The 14,701-nt window shown below is 37.7% G+C and overlaps 1 protein-coding gene across 3 annotated transcripts in view; it reads left to right on the plus strand.

The window, feature by feature from the left end:
• LOC143040362 (uncharacterized) overlaps window positions 1-14,701 on the plus strand; it is a 47,175-nt gene that overhangs the window by 993 nt on the left and 31,481 nt on the right. The window contains exon 2 of one of the 3 annotated variants that reach the window (XM_076211543.1): window positions 13,587-13,686. The exons of the other annotated variants lie outside the window; for them this stretch is intronic. Within the exon in view, the coding sequence (XP_076067658.1) occupies window positions 13,628-13,686 (59 nt within the window). The 5' untranslated portion in view covers window positions 13,587-13,627. The remainder of the gene's footprint in view (window positions 1-13,586; window positions 13,687-14,701) is intronic. 3 annotated transcript variants of the gene reach the window in all.

Consider the following 14,701-nt stretch of genomic DNA (forward strand, 5'->3'; position numbering starts at 1 on the left):
TTGAGGTTTGGTTAGGGTAGGTTGAGGTTAGGTTTGGTTACGTTAGGTTAGTTGTACACAAAATCGCAACTCTCGGTCCTCTTGAAGCTTCATGAATTTATTTCCTAATTTAGGGTTAGCAACTCTTGAGCGGATAGGGTCAGAAATTTTCAATTTTGCGAATCGTTGGTAACACTGCTCAACAATAACATGGCTATGCTCGCGGCAGCCACTGCCACTGCCGCCATCATAGGTGTGATTTATGTATTTTCATATGTTTTTTGTGTTCTTGTTGATTTTATACCTGTTTTGCAATGCACATTACTCAATTTAATGCATTGGGGAGGAGATGTAGGCATAAGTTTAAATATTCATTACTTGAAAACTACGCATTTGCGACGGAAATGATGTACACCATCAATCAATACACAACATATCTCACCAGAAACACATAAGCCACATCAGAAAATCGTTGGTTGGGTGAAACTATAAATTGACCTGTTTTTATCCTCTGCAAAATAACCAACCACAGCTACAAATACCGTCCAGCCCGCCATCTATGATCACTGGTGGTATGGATCAAACTACACTCTATTAAGTTTCTTACTATTATGTTATTAGTATAATAGATTGCATATAGCTGAATTATTTGAACTATTTTCTTTAAAATGTGTGATTTTCATGTAATTTGATCAAAGAAAAATTACATTTTTAGCCTCTGCAAAATTATTAGCTAGGTCAACATGAAAATGGAATTCCTGATATTTGAGCTGAAGTAGTTCTCATGGGATGCAAAAAGTCGCTATAAGTATAATGCAATTTGAATTATCCATCTAGCTGTCCTTGTTCTCGAGATATTGCATTTTGAATGGAATTAAATCTGGCCTATTTTGTCCCCGGAAATGGGGCCGAAACGTGCGGTCTGACGAATCGCCGATCGAACGTAAACAATGACGGTTTTTACTGACAGGCACAATTTTATATGAAAAATTTAGCATATGGTTGCATTATTTGACCTATTTTCTTTAAGATGTGTGATTTCCATGTAACTTGATCATAGAATTACGTTTATATCCTCTTCAAAATTATCCACCACAGCTACGAATACCATCAAATTACATGAAAATCACACATTATAAAGAAAATAGTTTGAATAATTCAACTATATGCAAGCTATTACACTGATAACACAATAGTAACAAACTTAATAGTGTAGTTTGATCCATACCACTAGTGATCATAGATAGCGGGCATGACGAATCGTAGCTGTGGTCCGTAATATTACGGAGGATAAAAACGTACTTCTCTTTGATCAAATTACATGAAAATCACACATTTTAAAGAAAATAGTTCAAATAATTCAACTATAAGTCTATTATGCTAATAACGTAATAGTAAGAAACTTAATAGAGTGAAGTTTGATCCATACCACCAGTGATAGATAAGATGGCGGGATGGATGTTGATGTTGTTATCCAATAATCCGACCCGATAGAAAAAAAAGTAATTAAAACCTCCGATTTCTCAGCTCTACCGTAACACGCTGCCTTTATTTTGGTATTAGAATAATCTGCGATACTAGTAGTTTTTCTTTCTTATGGTCAGTTGCCACAACCATAAATCTGTTAGCTCATCTTTTACGTTGAAACATATACCAATTTTCGATTTACTGCTGAATGCAGGCCGCCATGTTTATCTTATGTTTTTATTGACCGACATGTAACTGATGATGTGAATGTTTGAAATTTACTACGATCGTAGTAAATACACTCAGACAACATTTTTATTAATTAAATTTCCCGCGGTATATAAATTTGGCCGTTTGAATGGCGTGCGCATAAAATGACGCCCTATTGTGCTCGTCATTGACGTTGGCGCCTCTGGTGGTGTTTGACCTACCTAAAATTATCAACCACAGCTACAAATTTACCAATTAAGGATGGTTTTTGCTCAAATGCATAATTTTATGTAGAAAATTAGCATATGGTTGCATTATTTGAACTATTTTCTTTAAAATGTGTGATTTTCATGTAGTAGAGCATGTGTCAGGATTAGAAATGGAGGGAGTGAGTGGTTTGAGGTAAAGGTGGGACTTTGTCAGGGATGTGTTATGTCACCCTGGCTGTTCAACTTATACATGGATGGGGTGGTGCGAGAGGTAAATGCAAGGGTGGTGGGTCAGGGATTGGAGATGTTTAACCACTTCAGTACGGGACTTAAATCTCGCGGGCAGCAGCCAATGCCAGCCGTATGACATGTCGTAATAATATTCGCATCATAAAATATAGTCACCGCTTATATCGATCGTTCTCTCTTTCACCCGCGAATTTTGAAAACCACAGAGAATGGGATTCAGGGCGCATTTGGGAGAATGTAAAAACACAGGGGCGACTACAATAAATATAATCAAGACGTCGATATGGCAGCGTCGCGAATCCACTTGCTCCTCATGACGCCTACGTGTGCGGCACCGTATGGAAGGGGTTAAAGAAAATGGAGAAAAGTGGGAGGTGAGCCAGTTGTTGTTTGCAGATGACACTGCACTTGTAGCAGGATCAAAGGAGGGATTGAGGAAGTTGATGACAGAGTTTGGGAGAGTGTGTGAAAGAAGAAAGCTGAAGATAAATGTGGGTAAAAGTAAGGTGATGAGATGTACAAGGGGTAAAAGTGGCAGGAGATTGGAAGTGAGCATTAATGGAGAGTGACTGGAGGAAGTGGATAGTTTTCGATACTTGGGAGTGAATGTGGCAGGAAAGGGTGGAGTGGAGGTGGAGGTAGAATGTAGATTGAGAGAAGCGAGTAAATGCCTTGGTGGATTAAAAAGTGTAATGAGAAATAGACATTTGGGAATGGATACTAAGAGGAGATTGTATGAAGGAATGATTGTGCCAACAGCACTGTATGGGGCAGAAACATGGAACATAAGAGAGGAAGAGAGAAGGAGTTTGAATGTGTTTGAGATGAGGTGTCTGAGAAGTATGATAGGGGTTACTAGGCTAGATAGAGTGAGAAATGAGGAGGTGAGGAGAAGAACAGGAGTGGTAAGGGAGTTGGGAGATAGGGTGGATGAAAGAGTATTGGGAAGGTTTGGACACATGGAAAGAATGAGTGAAGAAAGACTAGTAAAAGGGGTATGGAAGGCAGATGTGGAGGGAGTGAACATGAGGGGGCAACCTAAGATGAGATGGATGGATGGGGTGAAAGGGGCTTTGGGAAAGAGGGGAATGTCTGTTGAGGAAGGATGAGAGAGGACAGAAGATGGGTAAATGGAGAATGGTTGTATATGGATGATGATGTGATGCATGAGATGGAATGGATGGGGGGATGGGGGGTGAGGTAGTATGTTTGAGAAAAATTTGATGCAGCCTGAAGGGATTTCTCCCCATCTTCTCCTTTTCTGTATGAGGGGACAGAGAGGTGGGTCACCGATTTAATGAAGTGGCCTTGCTGTGAATGTGCTGTCTTGCGACACTGCCTCTGACTCAGGGCAGTGGACAAGATGCAGGGATTACCCTTCATCCAGGAGGTGCCAAGATAAGAGGGAGGGTGGAGGGGAGTGGAGTGTATTCAGGGATGGAATGGGTGGGAAGGGTTTTTATGCCTTTTTCTTTTTGGCTACCTCCCTTGTAAGGGGGAAAAAGCCTTTGGTATATGCATGTATGTAAAAAGCCTCTCTTTCCTCTACACTCTTCTCACCACCAGGCCCATGTGCATTTACAAGACTAATAGATATAATACAAGAAAGGGATGGATGGGCTGATTGTGCTTTACTAGACTTACAAAAAGTCTTGGACAAAGTGCCACATAAAGAATTATTTAAAAAACTGAAACATAGGAGGGATACAAGGTAAACTACTAAACTCAATGGAGGATTTTTTTGCATGGAAGGAAAATGAGGGTAGAGCTCAGAGAAAAGAGTTCAGCTTGGAAGGAGGTGATTAGTGAAGTTCCACAGGAATCAGTGTTGGCTCCAATGATGTTTGCTATTTATATGAATTACATGGATAAAGATGTGAAATGTTACATGAGCTTATTTGCAGATGATGCTAAATTGCTGAGGAAAGTGAATACTGAAACAGATTGTGAATTACTGCAAAGAGACCTGAACAAAGTTTGGAAATGGAGTCATAAGTGGGAAATAGACTTAAACATCAAGAAAAAAGGATATTAGAACAAAGGAAGTAAAGAAAGTGGGATCTGAAAAAGACCTGGGAGTAATCATCACAAATGACATGGCCCCTGATAAACAGATGAACAAAATTGTTGGAGAATCCTACAACTTGCTAAGGTCACTAAAGTTGGCTTTTATGCATTTGGACAAAGAATTTGAAAAAAAAAAAAAAAAACTAGTCACACTAATAAAGCCTAGACTGGAGTATGCTGAGACACTATGGTCACCCAGTACCAAAAATAATATAAGGAAGATTGAAAGAATCCAGAGAGCAACTACAAAGATGCTGTCACATGAGGATTGTCAAAACTGAATTTACCGACTCTGGAACAAAGAAGAGAAAGAGGTGACCTACTGACCATCTACAGAATCATGAAAGGCATGGAAACCCTTGATAGAGAGGACTTACTAAATTTGGGCTAAGAAAAATACAAGGGGACATGAAAAGAAACTAAAAAAGGACAGTTATAGAAGAAACCTGAAAAAAAAGTTTTCCACACAGCGGTGGATGTCTGGAACAAATTGGACGAAACAATAGTGTGTGCAAAAATTATACATGAAGATACAAAGACAACACAGCGAGCATAGCTCCCCTTTCTGTAGGATAAAACTAGGTAGGTAAATACATCTCCTCAGTTTCACCTTCATCCACTTGAAAAAAACACTCCACCACACATTTACCTATCTCTTCACTGTAGGTACCCCTTCTCTCCCTCATCCTCTCTTCACTCCTGACACTTGCCCAACTACACTCCCAAATTCAAACTCACCCCTCTCTTTCAACTTAGTTTTGCTCAATGCCAACACATCCATCTTTCTTCTCACAAACATACTGCCTATCTCTTCCCTTTTACTCTTATCTGTACCACATCCACGCACATTAAAAGACCCATACTAAATACTGAAAAGTAACATATTTGGACCAACAAGTAACTCAAGCCAACACTGGCAATGCAGAAAGTTAATGAGGTCTCCTTCGCAGCCTATCAGTGAAGAAGCCAAAATTTGTGAAAAAGTTATCAAAAATAGGTGGATGAAATATCTAGAGAACAATATACTAAATCTGAGGCAATTTGGATTTAGACAGGGAAGATCACATGCCACAAATTTTATCTGTTTCTACTCAAGACTATATATTATGAGAGACAGTTGGGCTGATTGTGCTTTCCTAGACCTACAAAAAGTTTTTGACAAAGTACCACACAAAATCTATCAAGAAAACTGGAAACCATAGGAGGGATGCAAGGTAAACTACTGAAATGTATGGAGGCTTTCTTGCATGGAAGAAAAATGAGATTAGTGCTCAAAGATAAGAGTTCTTCTTGGGAAGAGTTCCACAGGGATCAGTATTGGCTCCAATAATGAGTAATGAAAGTGGAATCTGAAAAAGACCTGGGAGTAATCGTCACAAAGGACATGTCCACACATGCATCGAGGAATTAACAGATAGAATATACAATATGATTAAAATCTCACTTCAAGAAGGAAAGGTGCCACAGGACTGGAAGAATGCAAACATTGTTCCGATTTATAAGGGAGGAAACAAGGAAGATCCATCAAATTAGAGACCGGTCTCCCTGACAAGCACAGTAGCAAAAATTTGTGAAAAGGTCATCAATAATAGATGGGTTAAACATTTGGAAGAAAAAAACTATACTGAATCCAAATCAATTTGGATTCAGACAAGGAAGATCATGTACAACAAACTTGATCTGCTTCTACTCGAGATTAATAGATACAATACAAGAGATGGTTGGGCAGACTGTGCCTTTCTGGACCTACAAAAGGCATTTGATAAGGTACCACACAAGAAAACAATAAGGAAAATAGAGTCAAATGTGGCATCAGAGGAAAATTATTGGAATGGATGAAAAACTTCCTGACTGGGAGGAAAATGAGAGTAGTAATTAAAGATAAATTCTCAAATTGGGAAGAAATGATAAGTGGTGTCCCGCAGGGATCAGTACTGGCCCCGATCATGTTTGCCATATACATAAATGACCTGGATGAAGGAGTAGAGTGTTATATGAATTTCTTTGCAGATGATGCAAAAATACTAAAGAAAGTAAGAACGGAGGAGGATTGCAACACCTTACAACAGGACTTGGACAAGATCTGGAAATGGACTCAAAAATGGGAAGTGAAATTCAATATCAAGAAATGTAGTATAATGGAATTTGGAAAAAGTAAAAACAGAATATCAAGAGATTATAAAATTGGTGAAGAAGAGGTCAAAAAACTAAACTCGGAAAAAGACCTTGGAGTGATGATCAGCAAAGACATGGCACCAGACAAACATATTAATAAAGTAGTCGGAGAAACCTACAATTTGAGGTCAATAGAAGTGGTATTTGTCTATTTGGATGAGGAAGTTATAAAAAAAAAAAAAAAAAACTACACTAAAGACCAAAACTCAAGTACAGAGCAACACTGGACACCCAGTACCAAAAAGAATATAAAAAAATTTAGAAAGAATACAAAGAGCAACAACAAAACTGGCACCAACTCTTTCCAAAATGACATATGAACAAAGACTGTCCAAATTAGAATTACCAACTCTGGAACAAAGAAGGGAAAGAGGAGACCTACTAACTATCTATAGAATTATGAAGGGAATGGAAATCTTAGATAAGAATGATTTATTGAAATGGGACAATGGAAAAACAAGAGGACACGAAAAGAAACTAAAAAAAAAATAATTACAGACGATATCTGAGAAAAAATAGCTTCCCACTCAGAGTGATAGATACCTGGAACAAATTAGACAAAGAAACAGTGTGTGCAAACACTATTCGTGATTTTAAGAAAAAACTTGATGCTGAAAGATACAAAGACAGGTCACCATGAGCATAGCTCCCTTCCAGTATAATACAACTAGGTAAATACAGATAAACAAAACTGTTAGAGGAACCTACAACTTGCTAAGATCAATAATGGTGGCCTTTACTTACTTGGACGAAGAAATGGTAAAAAAAAAAATAATACTAGTCACACTGATAAGGCCAAATTTGCAGTACACAGCAACACTGTGGTCACCCAGTACCAAAAAGAATGTGAGGAAAATTGAGAGAATCCAGAGAGCAACTACAAAATGCCCCCAACACTTTCAAAACTGTCATATGAAGAGAGATTGTCAAAACTAGAATTACCAACTCTGGAACAAAGAAGAGAAAGGTGACTTGTCGAATACAGAATCATGAGGGCTATGGAAGTCCTTGATAGAGTAGACTTACAGTACTAAATTGGGATAAGAGAAATACAAGGGGACATGGAAGGAAACTCAAAAAAGACAGTTATAGAAAAGACCTGAAAAAACCAGCTTTACCCCACAGAGTGGTGGATATATGGAACAAACCAGATGAAAAAAGTGTGTGCAAAAACCATACATTTTTTAAGAGCAATTTAGACGCTGTAAGATACAGAGATGGGACATCACAAGCGTAGCTCCCCTTCCTGTAAGATACAACAATTAAGTAAATACAACTAGATATATACACACAGAGTTTTCCATACAGATGCACAAATATGTGGAATAGCTTAGAAGGCGATATACCCCAAGCTCAAACAGTAATGAGTTCAAATTTAAATATGATAATTGGAAATTAAAGATGGATTAAGTTAGAACCATACATGAGTTTGAGTCTAGGTACATTTGAAAATTAATAGGAGACAGGACCCAACAAATGTTGCTCCCTTCCTGTATACTACAATTAGCTACACACACAAAAGCAAAAGAGGGGAAAGATTTGGAAGTGTTGATAAAAGACACCCTGTCACCTGACAGATATATCAGCAGGATTGTAGGAGAGATATATGGACTACTGGAGAAGATTAAAGTGGTGTTTTATTATATGGATAAAGATATGCTGAAAAAATTCATCGGAACCCTGATACGCCCAAGACTGGAATATGTGTCAATAGTATGGTCCCCATGCAAAGTGAAGGATATAAGCAAGATTGAGAGAATACAAAGGGCAGCAACCAAGCTGGTCCCCAGCCTGGGAGATAAACCATATGAGGAAAGACTAAAAGTACTGGGTCTGCCAACTTTGAAATATTGAAGAGAAAGAGGTGATGGGATTACAGTAGTCAGGTCACTAAAGAGGATAGATTGCATTGATAGAAGAGACATCCTGCTTCAAGATGGAAGTAAATTCAGAAAGACCACATGTTGAAAGGATGTGAAGAAATAGTTTTCCATATAGATATATGAATATGTGGAATAGCTTAGGTGATATAGCCCAAGCTCAAACAATACACAAGTTCATATCAGAATATGATAATTGGACATCAGAGATATAGACTGAGTTGGAATCATACATGAATTTGAGTCTATGTACATTGGAAAATAGGAGAGAGGACCCAACAAATGTTGCTCCTTTCCTGTATACTACAATTAGGTAAATACACCAGCAATATTTTAATGAAATACAAATAAATTCCTGTCTGGAGTATTGGCTACATGCTATTGTGAGGTTAAAATATGCTCGGTAGTATGCAGCCAATACTTAAGGGTCTATATGAGTTGCCCCTACAGACCGGAGCCACACATCATTTTATCTATGATAGAGGAAATCTTTATTCATAGAGAAATTAAGCTAATTTATTATACTGTGACTGTTCCTCTGTTATGCTGTCCCCCACACTTAATACTGTCCTGTACCAATTCTCTGAATTATTTCCTTTTTTGCTGAACCCTGTGGTAGGGGGAGAGAATACTGCCATTGAGCTTTCCAAAAGAGTCGTAAAAAGTGACAAAAACAGGACTAGGATAGGACTAGGGATCCTACTCTCTGTAGCCCCAAAGGGGACATTCCTAAAAAAGTAAAGGCATAAGAGGGACTGGGAAGGACTTTTCCAACCAGACCCCTTAGGTTTGAGTCTTTTAATATGTGTGGATGTAGTACAAGTGAGAGTAAAAGGTAATAGATAGGCAGTATGTTTGTAAGTAGGAAGATAAATGTTGGCATTGAGTGAAACAAAGTTGAAAGGGAGGAGTGAGTTTGAGTTTGGGAGTGTAGTTGGAAGGGTGTCAAGAGTGAAGAGAGGATGAAGGAGAGAAGGGGTGCCTATACTAGTAAGTGAAGAGATAGGTGAGTGTGTGGTGGAGTGGAAGGAGGTTTCTTCAAGATTAATGTGGATGAAGATGAAACTGAGAAGGGAGATGTGGGTCTTTGTAAGTGCATATGGGCCTGGTAGTGAGAAGAGTGTAGAGGAAAGAGGTTTTTACATTTTTAAACAAATGCATAGAGGGTTTAGGAAGAAATGTCAGTGTAGTGGTATTGGGAAATCTCAATGTTAGGATAGGAGACAAACTGATAGATGGAGTGGTTGGAAAGTGTGGAGTACCAGGAAAAATAGTGGAGAGTTGATGATGGAGATGTGTCTAGAGAGTTGATGATAGCAAACACTGTTCAGGAAGAAAGTCAAGCATAAGTACACATGGGAGAGGGTGGTGGATGGAAGGGTGGTAGATAGGGCTTTAATGGACTTTATAATGGTAACCAGGAGAAGAGTAGGAAGAGTTTAGGATATACATGTTCTAAGGGGAGAAAGTGGGAGAATGTCAGATAATTTTTTAGTGGAAGATAAGTTGGGAGTAGGTCTCTTTCTGAATTTACTTGTCTTCTTTTGTTCAAATTTTGTATTTACCAGATATTCTATTTTTGCTTTTTCCAAATTCCATTATACTACATTTTTTTAATGTTGAAATTCACTTCATTCTTTTTACTCCAATTCCAGACTTTGTCCAGATCTCCCTGAAAAGGTTTACGGTCTTCGTTACTCTCTTCAATAGTTTTGCATCATCTGCAAAGAAGTTTATGTAGCATTTAATTCCTTCATCCATGTCGTATATAAATAGCAAACATTATCGAGCCAATACAGAGCCTTGGGGTGCTCCACTTATCATGTCTACCCATTTTGAGTTCTTTTCTCTAAGTATCACTCATTTTGCTTCCTTTCAAGAAGTCTTCCATCCATTCCAATAGTTTTCCTTGTATTCCACCTATTAGTTCAATTTTTCTTAGTAGTTTTTTGTGTGGTACTTTGTCGAAAGGCACAATCTGCCCAGCCATCTCTTTCTTGTATTATGTCTAGCAATCTTGAGTAAAAGCATATTAAGTTTGTAGTATATGATCTTCCACTTCTAAATCCAAATTGGTTGGGGTTTAATATTTTGTTATTTTCCAAGTGTTTAGTACATTTGTTTTTAATAACTCTTTCGCATATTTTTGCAATTGTACTTGTAAGGTATACTGGTCCATAATTTGTTGGATTTTCTTTATTTCCTCCCTTATATATTGGTACAATATTAGCATTCTTCCAGTCTTGTGGTACTTTTCCTTCTTTGAGTAAGAAGTCAGTTAGCTTGTGTATTTTGTCTGTGACTTTCTGACATTGAGTTTCTTTATTTGATCCCTTATTTCTTTCTGTATCACCATTATTTCTTCCGTTTTAGGGGATCCTTCCTGGTGACTACCATCCCAAAATTGTGAGCTTTCAATTGTAAAAACAGACTTAAAATGTCTGGTCATTACTTCAGCCATTTCTACATCTGTGTATTCTTGATTTCCTTCACAGAGATTTCTTATTTTGTGTTTGCCTTTTAGTTTGTTGTTTACGTTTCTGTAGAACAGTATAGGTTGATCTTTGCATTTTGCTATTATATCTTTTTCATAGTTTCTTTTTTCCTCTCTTCGTATGTCTGTGTTCATTTCTCAGTTTAATGTATGTTTGCCATTTAGTCTCTTTTTTGTCTCTTTTCCATCTTTTCCAAGCTTTGTCTCTTTTATCTTTAGCATCGCTACACTTTTTATTATACCAGCACTTTATATACTCCCGTTTCTGTTTCTGCATAGGCACATATTTATCTGTTCCCTCTTTATACATTTGTTTGAAAATGTTCCATTTCTCTTCTGTCTTTGTTTCATCATTTGCAAATTTTTCCCAGCAGGCATTTTGGATTTTTTTTCTAAGTTTTACAAAATAAGTTTTGTTGCACATCAGTCTTCCTTCTCTATGTTTCTCATTCCTTCTTACCTTATTTTGTTCCTTAAGTTCGATCTCTATTAGTATGTGGTCACTTTTCCCTATTGGTGTTTTATAATTTATTTCTTCCACTATTTCTGGTTCAGAGGTAAATATCAAATCTAGTCTTGATGGTTTTTCGTTTTGTCTAAATTTAGTATTTTCTTTAACCCATTGTATCAATGTGTCATCAATGGTCATATCCAGTAGGACATTTCCCGAGTTTGTCTCCACCTCCCATTGTCAATTCTTCCCAATTTATATCCTTTGCATTAAAGTCACCCATAATTACTATATTTTCTCCATACCTCAGTGTCTCGATTAATTCATTCTTTGTGTCTTCTAGTAATTTTGAGTGTTTGCTGTCAGTCCAGGCCTTAATTTTTGGTGGCACATAAACAACTATAAACCTACTTTTCATACTGCTGTTTTCAACTTTTACTGTGATTAATTCCACATTATCTTTTCCTTCTGTTGCCTTTATTACATTTAGGTCCTTTCTAGTCAATATCATGACTCCTCCCCCCTGTTTTTCTGTCTTATTTTTTTTACCAAATGTTGTATAATCCTTGTCCCACCATACTTGATATATAGGACCTTTCAGTTTTGTCTCTGCAATTCCCATTATGTCACGTTTCTCTATTGATAGTCATTCAATTCATTTAATCCTGATATACCATCTATATTTGTATATGCCACTTTTAATTTCTTCTCTTCTTTTTTTGTTTAAGTTTCCATTTTTCTTATGTACCATTTTCTCAGTCTCAGATCTAGCACTCTCCAAAAAAAAAAAAAAGTCCGTTGTGTTTTTTTTTTTTTTTTTTTTTTTTTTTTTTTTTTTTTTTTATTATTATTATTATTATTATTAGCCTTACTTCTCAGTTCCCTATCTTTCTCTAATTCCTCGGCATTCATTTCCTTTTTTATCCATAATTTTTTTTATTTTTCACTGCTAGTTTTGCCGCTTTTGATAGTACTTCTGCTATCATTTGTGTTCTTAGTTTGATTTTCATTGGTCTGTGATTCTTTTCTTTTTAGAATATACCCATCCTGTGTACTTCATCGATTTCTGTATCTAAACTTTAGCCTTCTTCTTGGACTGCTTTCAGAATCTCCTACGCAATTTTTCTCTTCCTTTTTTGGTATTTGTGTACATTGTGTTTTTCATATATACCATAAACCACAATGGATTTCTTTTTTGTCTACTGTGTCTCTCACCCAATTTTCCTTCTGTTTGATCACCTTGATCACTGTTTCCTTTGCATTCTGTTTTACCTGCTGCTGTACTATTTCTGTGAATGATAGTTTTTTACTTTTGCGTTCCTTTTCCACTGGTTTTTTATTTTGTTTAGGTCAGTCTCTTTGATTGATTCTTCCATTTTTTCCATTACTGCTTTCAATTGTTCTTTTACCTCTTTTTTCAGTTCATCATTTGCAATCTTAACCTCATTTTCCTCTTTCTTTCATTTTCTCTTTTTATTGCCGCACTTAGTTCACTTTTTAGTTTATTTAATTCCCTTAGTATTACCTCGTTCATTGCATGTAGGTTGGTTACTTCTAGTTGCAAAACTTTGTAGTCTAATCTTGAATCTATCACTTCATCTGCTAAGTTGTTAATTTCTCTGTTTCATATTGCCTTGCTAATCCTAAAATCTCTCTCAGTGTCCAAGGTTTTCTCTATTGATTCCCCTTGCCTCCTAAACCCCAAGAAATACTCATCACTTACATACCTGCTGGTCGCTTTGGGAGTATTGTTGAAGCATGTTTTTTTCCTGCATATTACCCCCCGCTGGGACTCAATCCTGGATTCGTCTAGTCCTCTTTTCGTTGGTTCATTAATTCTTCTTTATTACTTTCCATTTTGTATTAAACTATTCACTCAAGAACTGGATCGGATACAAACCCTGGTGGTCCCACGAATAGATATTGATACTCTCCGCAATACCAACAAGGCATTTTTCCTAGTGAGCAGTTAAAGCGCTTGTTCAGAGCGCTAATCATAGCAAAACTCAGAGCAGCTGTTGACACTTCCTTTCTCCTCAACTGCTTACAACCGAGTGTGTATGTGATGTCACTTGTCAACCTCTTCAATCTGAACTGCATCTCGGTGCAGTGGAACCATATGACAGCATTGATGGGGTTAGAGGTGGGTAGTTTGACTTGGGCTGTGGCAATCAGGGTCGCAAGCTTGGATTGAGTAGCATCCATGGGAGGCAATTGCTACTTCCATACACACAGGAATATGGTTGGCTGACTGCAGTGTGGGCACATGGTGAGGGATGATTGGCTGGCTGCAGTGTGGGGCTGTGCTGAGGCTTTACCAAGTGACTCGTCATGGGCTCCATCTCCAGGTGTAGGAAGGGTCAAATCCTGCTTTGCTGATGGGACATCTTCATTGTTGTCCACAGGTTCCAGCTGTGGTAGCTGACTTGCCAGGCACCAAGAACATATGAACAATAATTCATCACTGGCATCATACTCCTCCTTGATTACATCCCTGCACCTCGAGTGAGTTCACTGGATACATATCAACATTTGATAGCATGGCTGTTAGCTGTGACACCCTTTTTGCAAGCAACATGGAAAGTTGGGTGGGCCTGGGTTGGAGTTTAGATCTCCAGACAGAATCAATGTCATTATTAACAGATATTTTATATTCTCACAGCAGACTTGGATTGTTTATACTTCCGCCCAATCTGGTTTTGATGTTATGGGCAATAGAAGGGTATCTGCAATATTTCCAACCTCGAAACAATCTTTTATGTTATGGCAGTTCAAAACCAAATCAAACCCAAAGAGGGCCCTCCCTACTGATTTGCCACTCCAAACATTCAGTGACAGGTTACTGTAATGGATGACTGCTCCATAAATATGCAACATTATCAGCCAATATAAAAAAGCTTTGTGTAAAGTTGCCATCTTGAGTGTTCCAAGTATGAAAAGGATATTACAATCAAAAGTAATCAGAATAAGGAGAAGAAGAGGAAGTAATGGGAGGAGGAAGAGACTTGGGGGATATGGTGGAGCCTGTAGCTCAGTTGTCCATTTAATTATTTACTTGTCAGAAGAGGCAGGTTGGGGGAGGTAGGGAGGCTGTTTTATGACCTGACACTGGCACCCTTGTTCAAGTTATAAACAAGCAAGGAACCATAGAACTAACCTGGTCCTTCAGTTCACACTATTTGTAGCCACTTTTGATGCAACTATCAATTACATCTATAGATAATACATAAATGATTCAATCACAATCACTCAGTTTATCTATCCTTTCCTATGGCAGTCCACCCCCCTTCCCTTGCATTGAAATCCCAAAATTCACTCAAACCTCGTTTATCCGGCCTTCACATATCCAGATTTTGGTTTATCTGGACGTTTTGAAGCAGCTGGGCAGCTAAATATTATTTTCGAAAATAATATTTAGCTGCCTGAAAAAACAAAAAACCGCCACGTACGCGAGGTGAACGATACTGAGTTACAGTAGTTTGAAATGTAAACACCAGAAGGCACGCAGCGGGGTATATAA

The sequence above is a fragment of the Oratosquilla oratoria genome, chromosome 1 (assembly GCF_046742065.1).
Source record: "Oratosquilla oratoria isolate Oo_2021 chromosome 1, ASM4674206v1, whole genome shotgun sequence".
Classification (NCBI taxonomy): Eukaryota; Metazoa; Arthropoda; class Malacostraca; order Stomatopoda; family Squillidae; genus Oratosquilla; species Oratosquilla oratoria.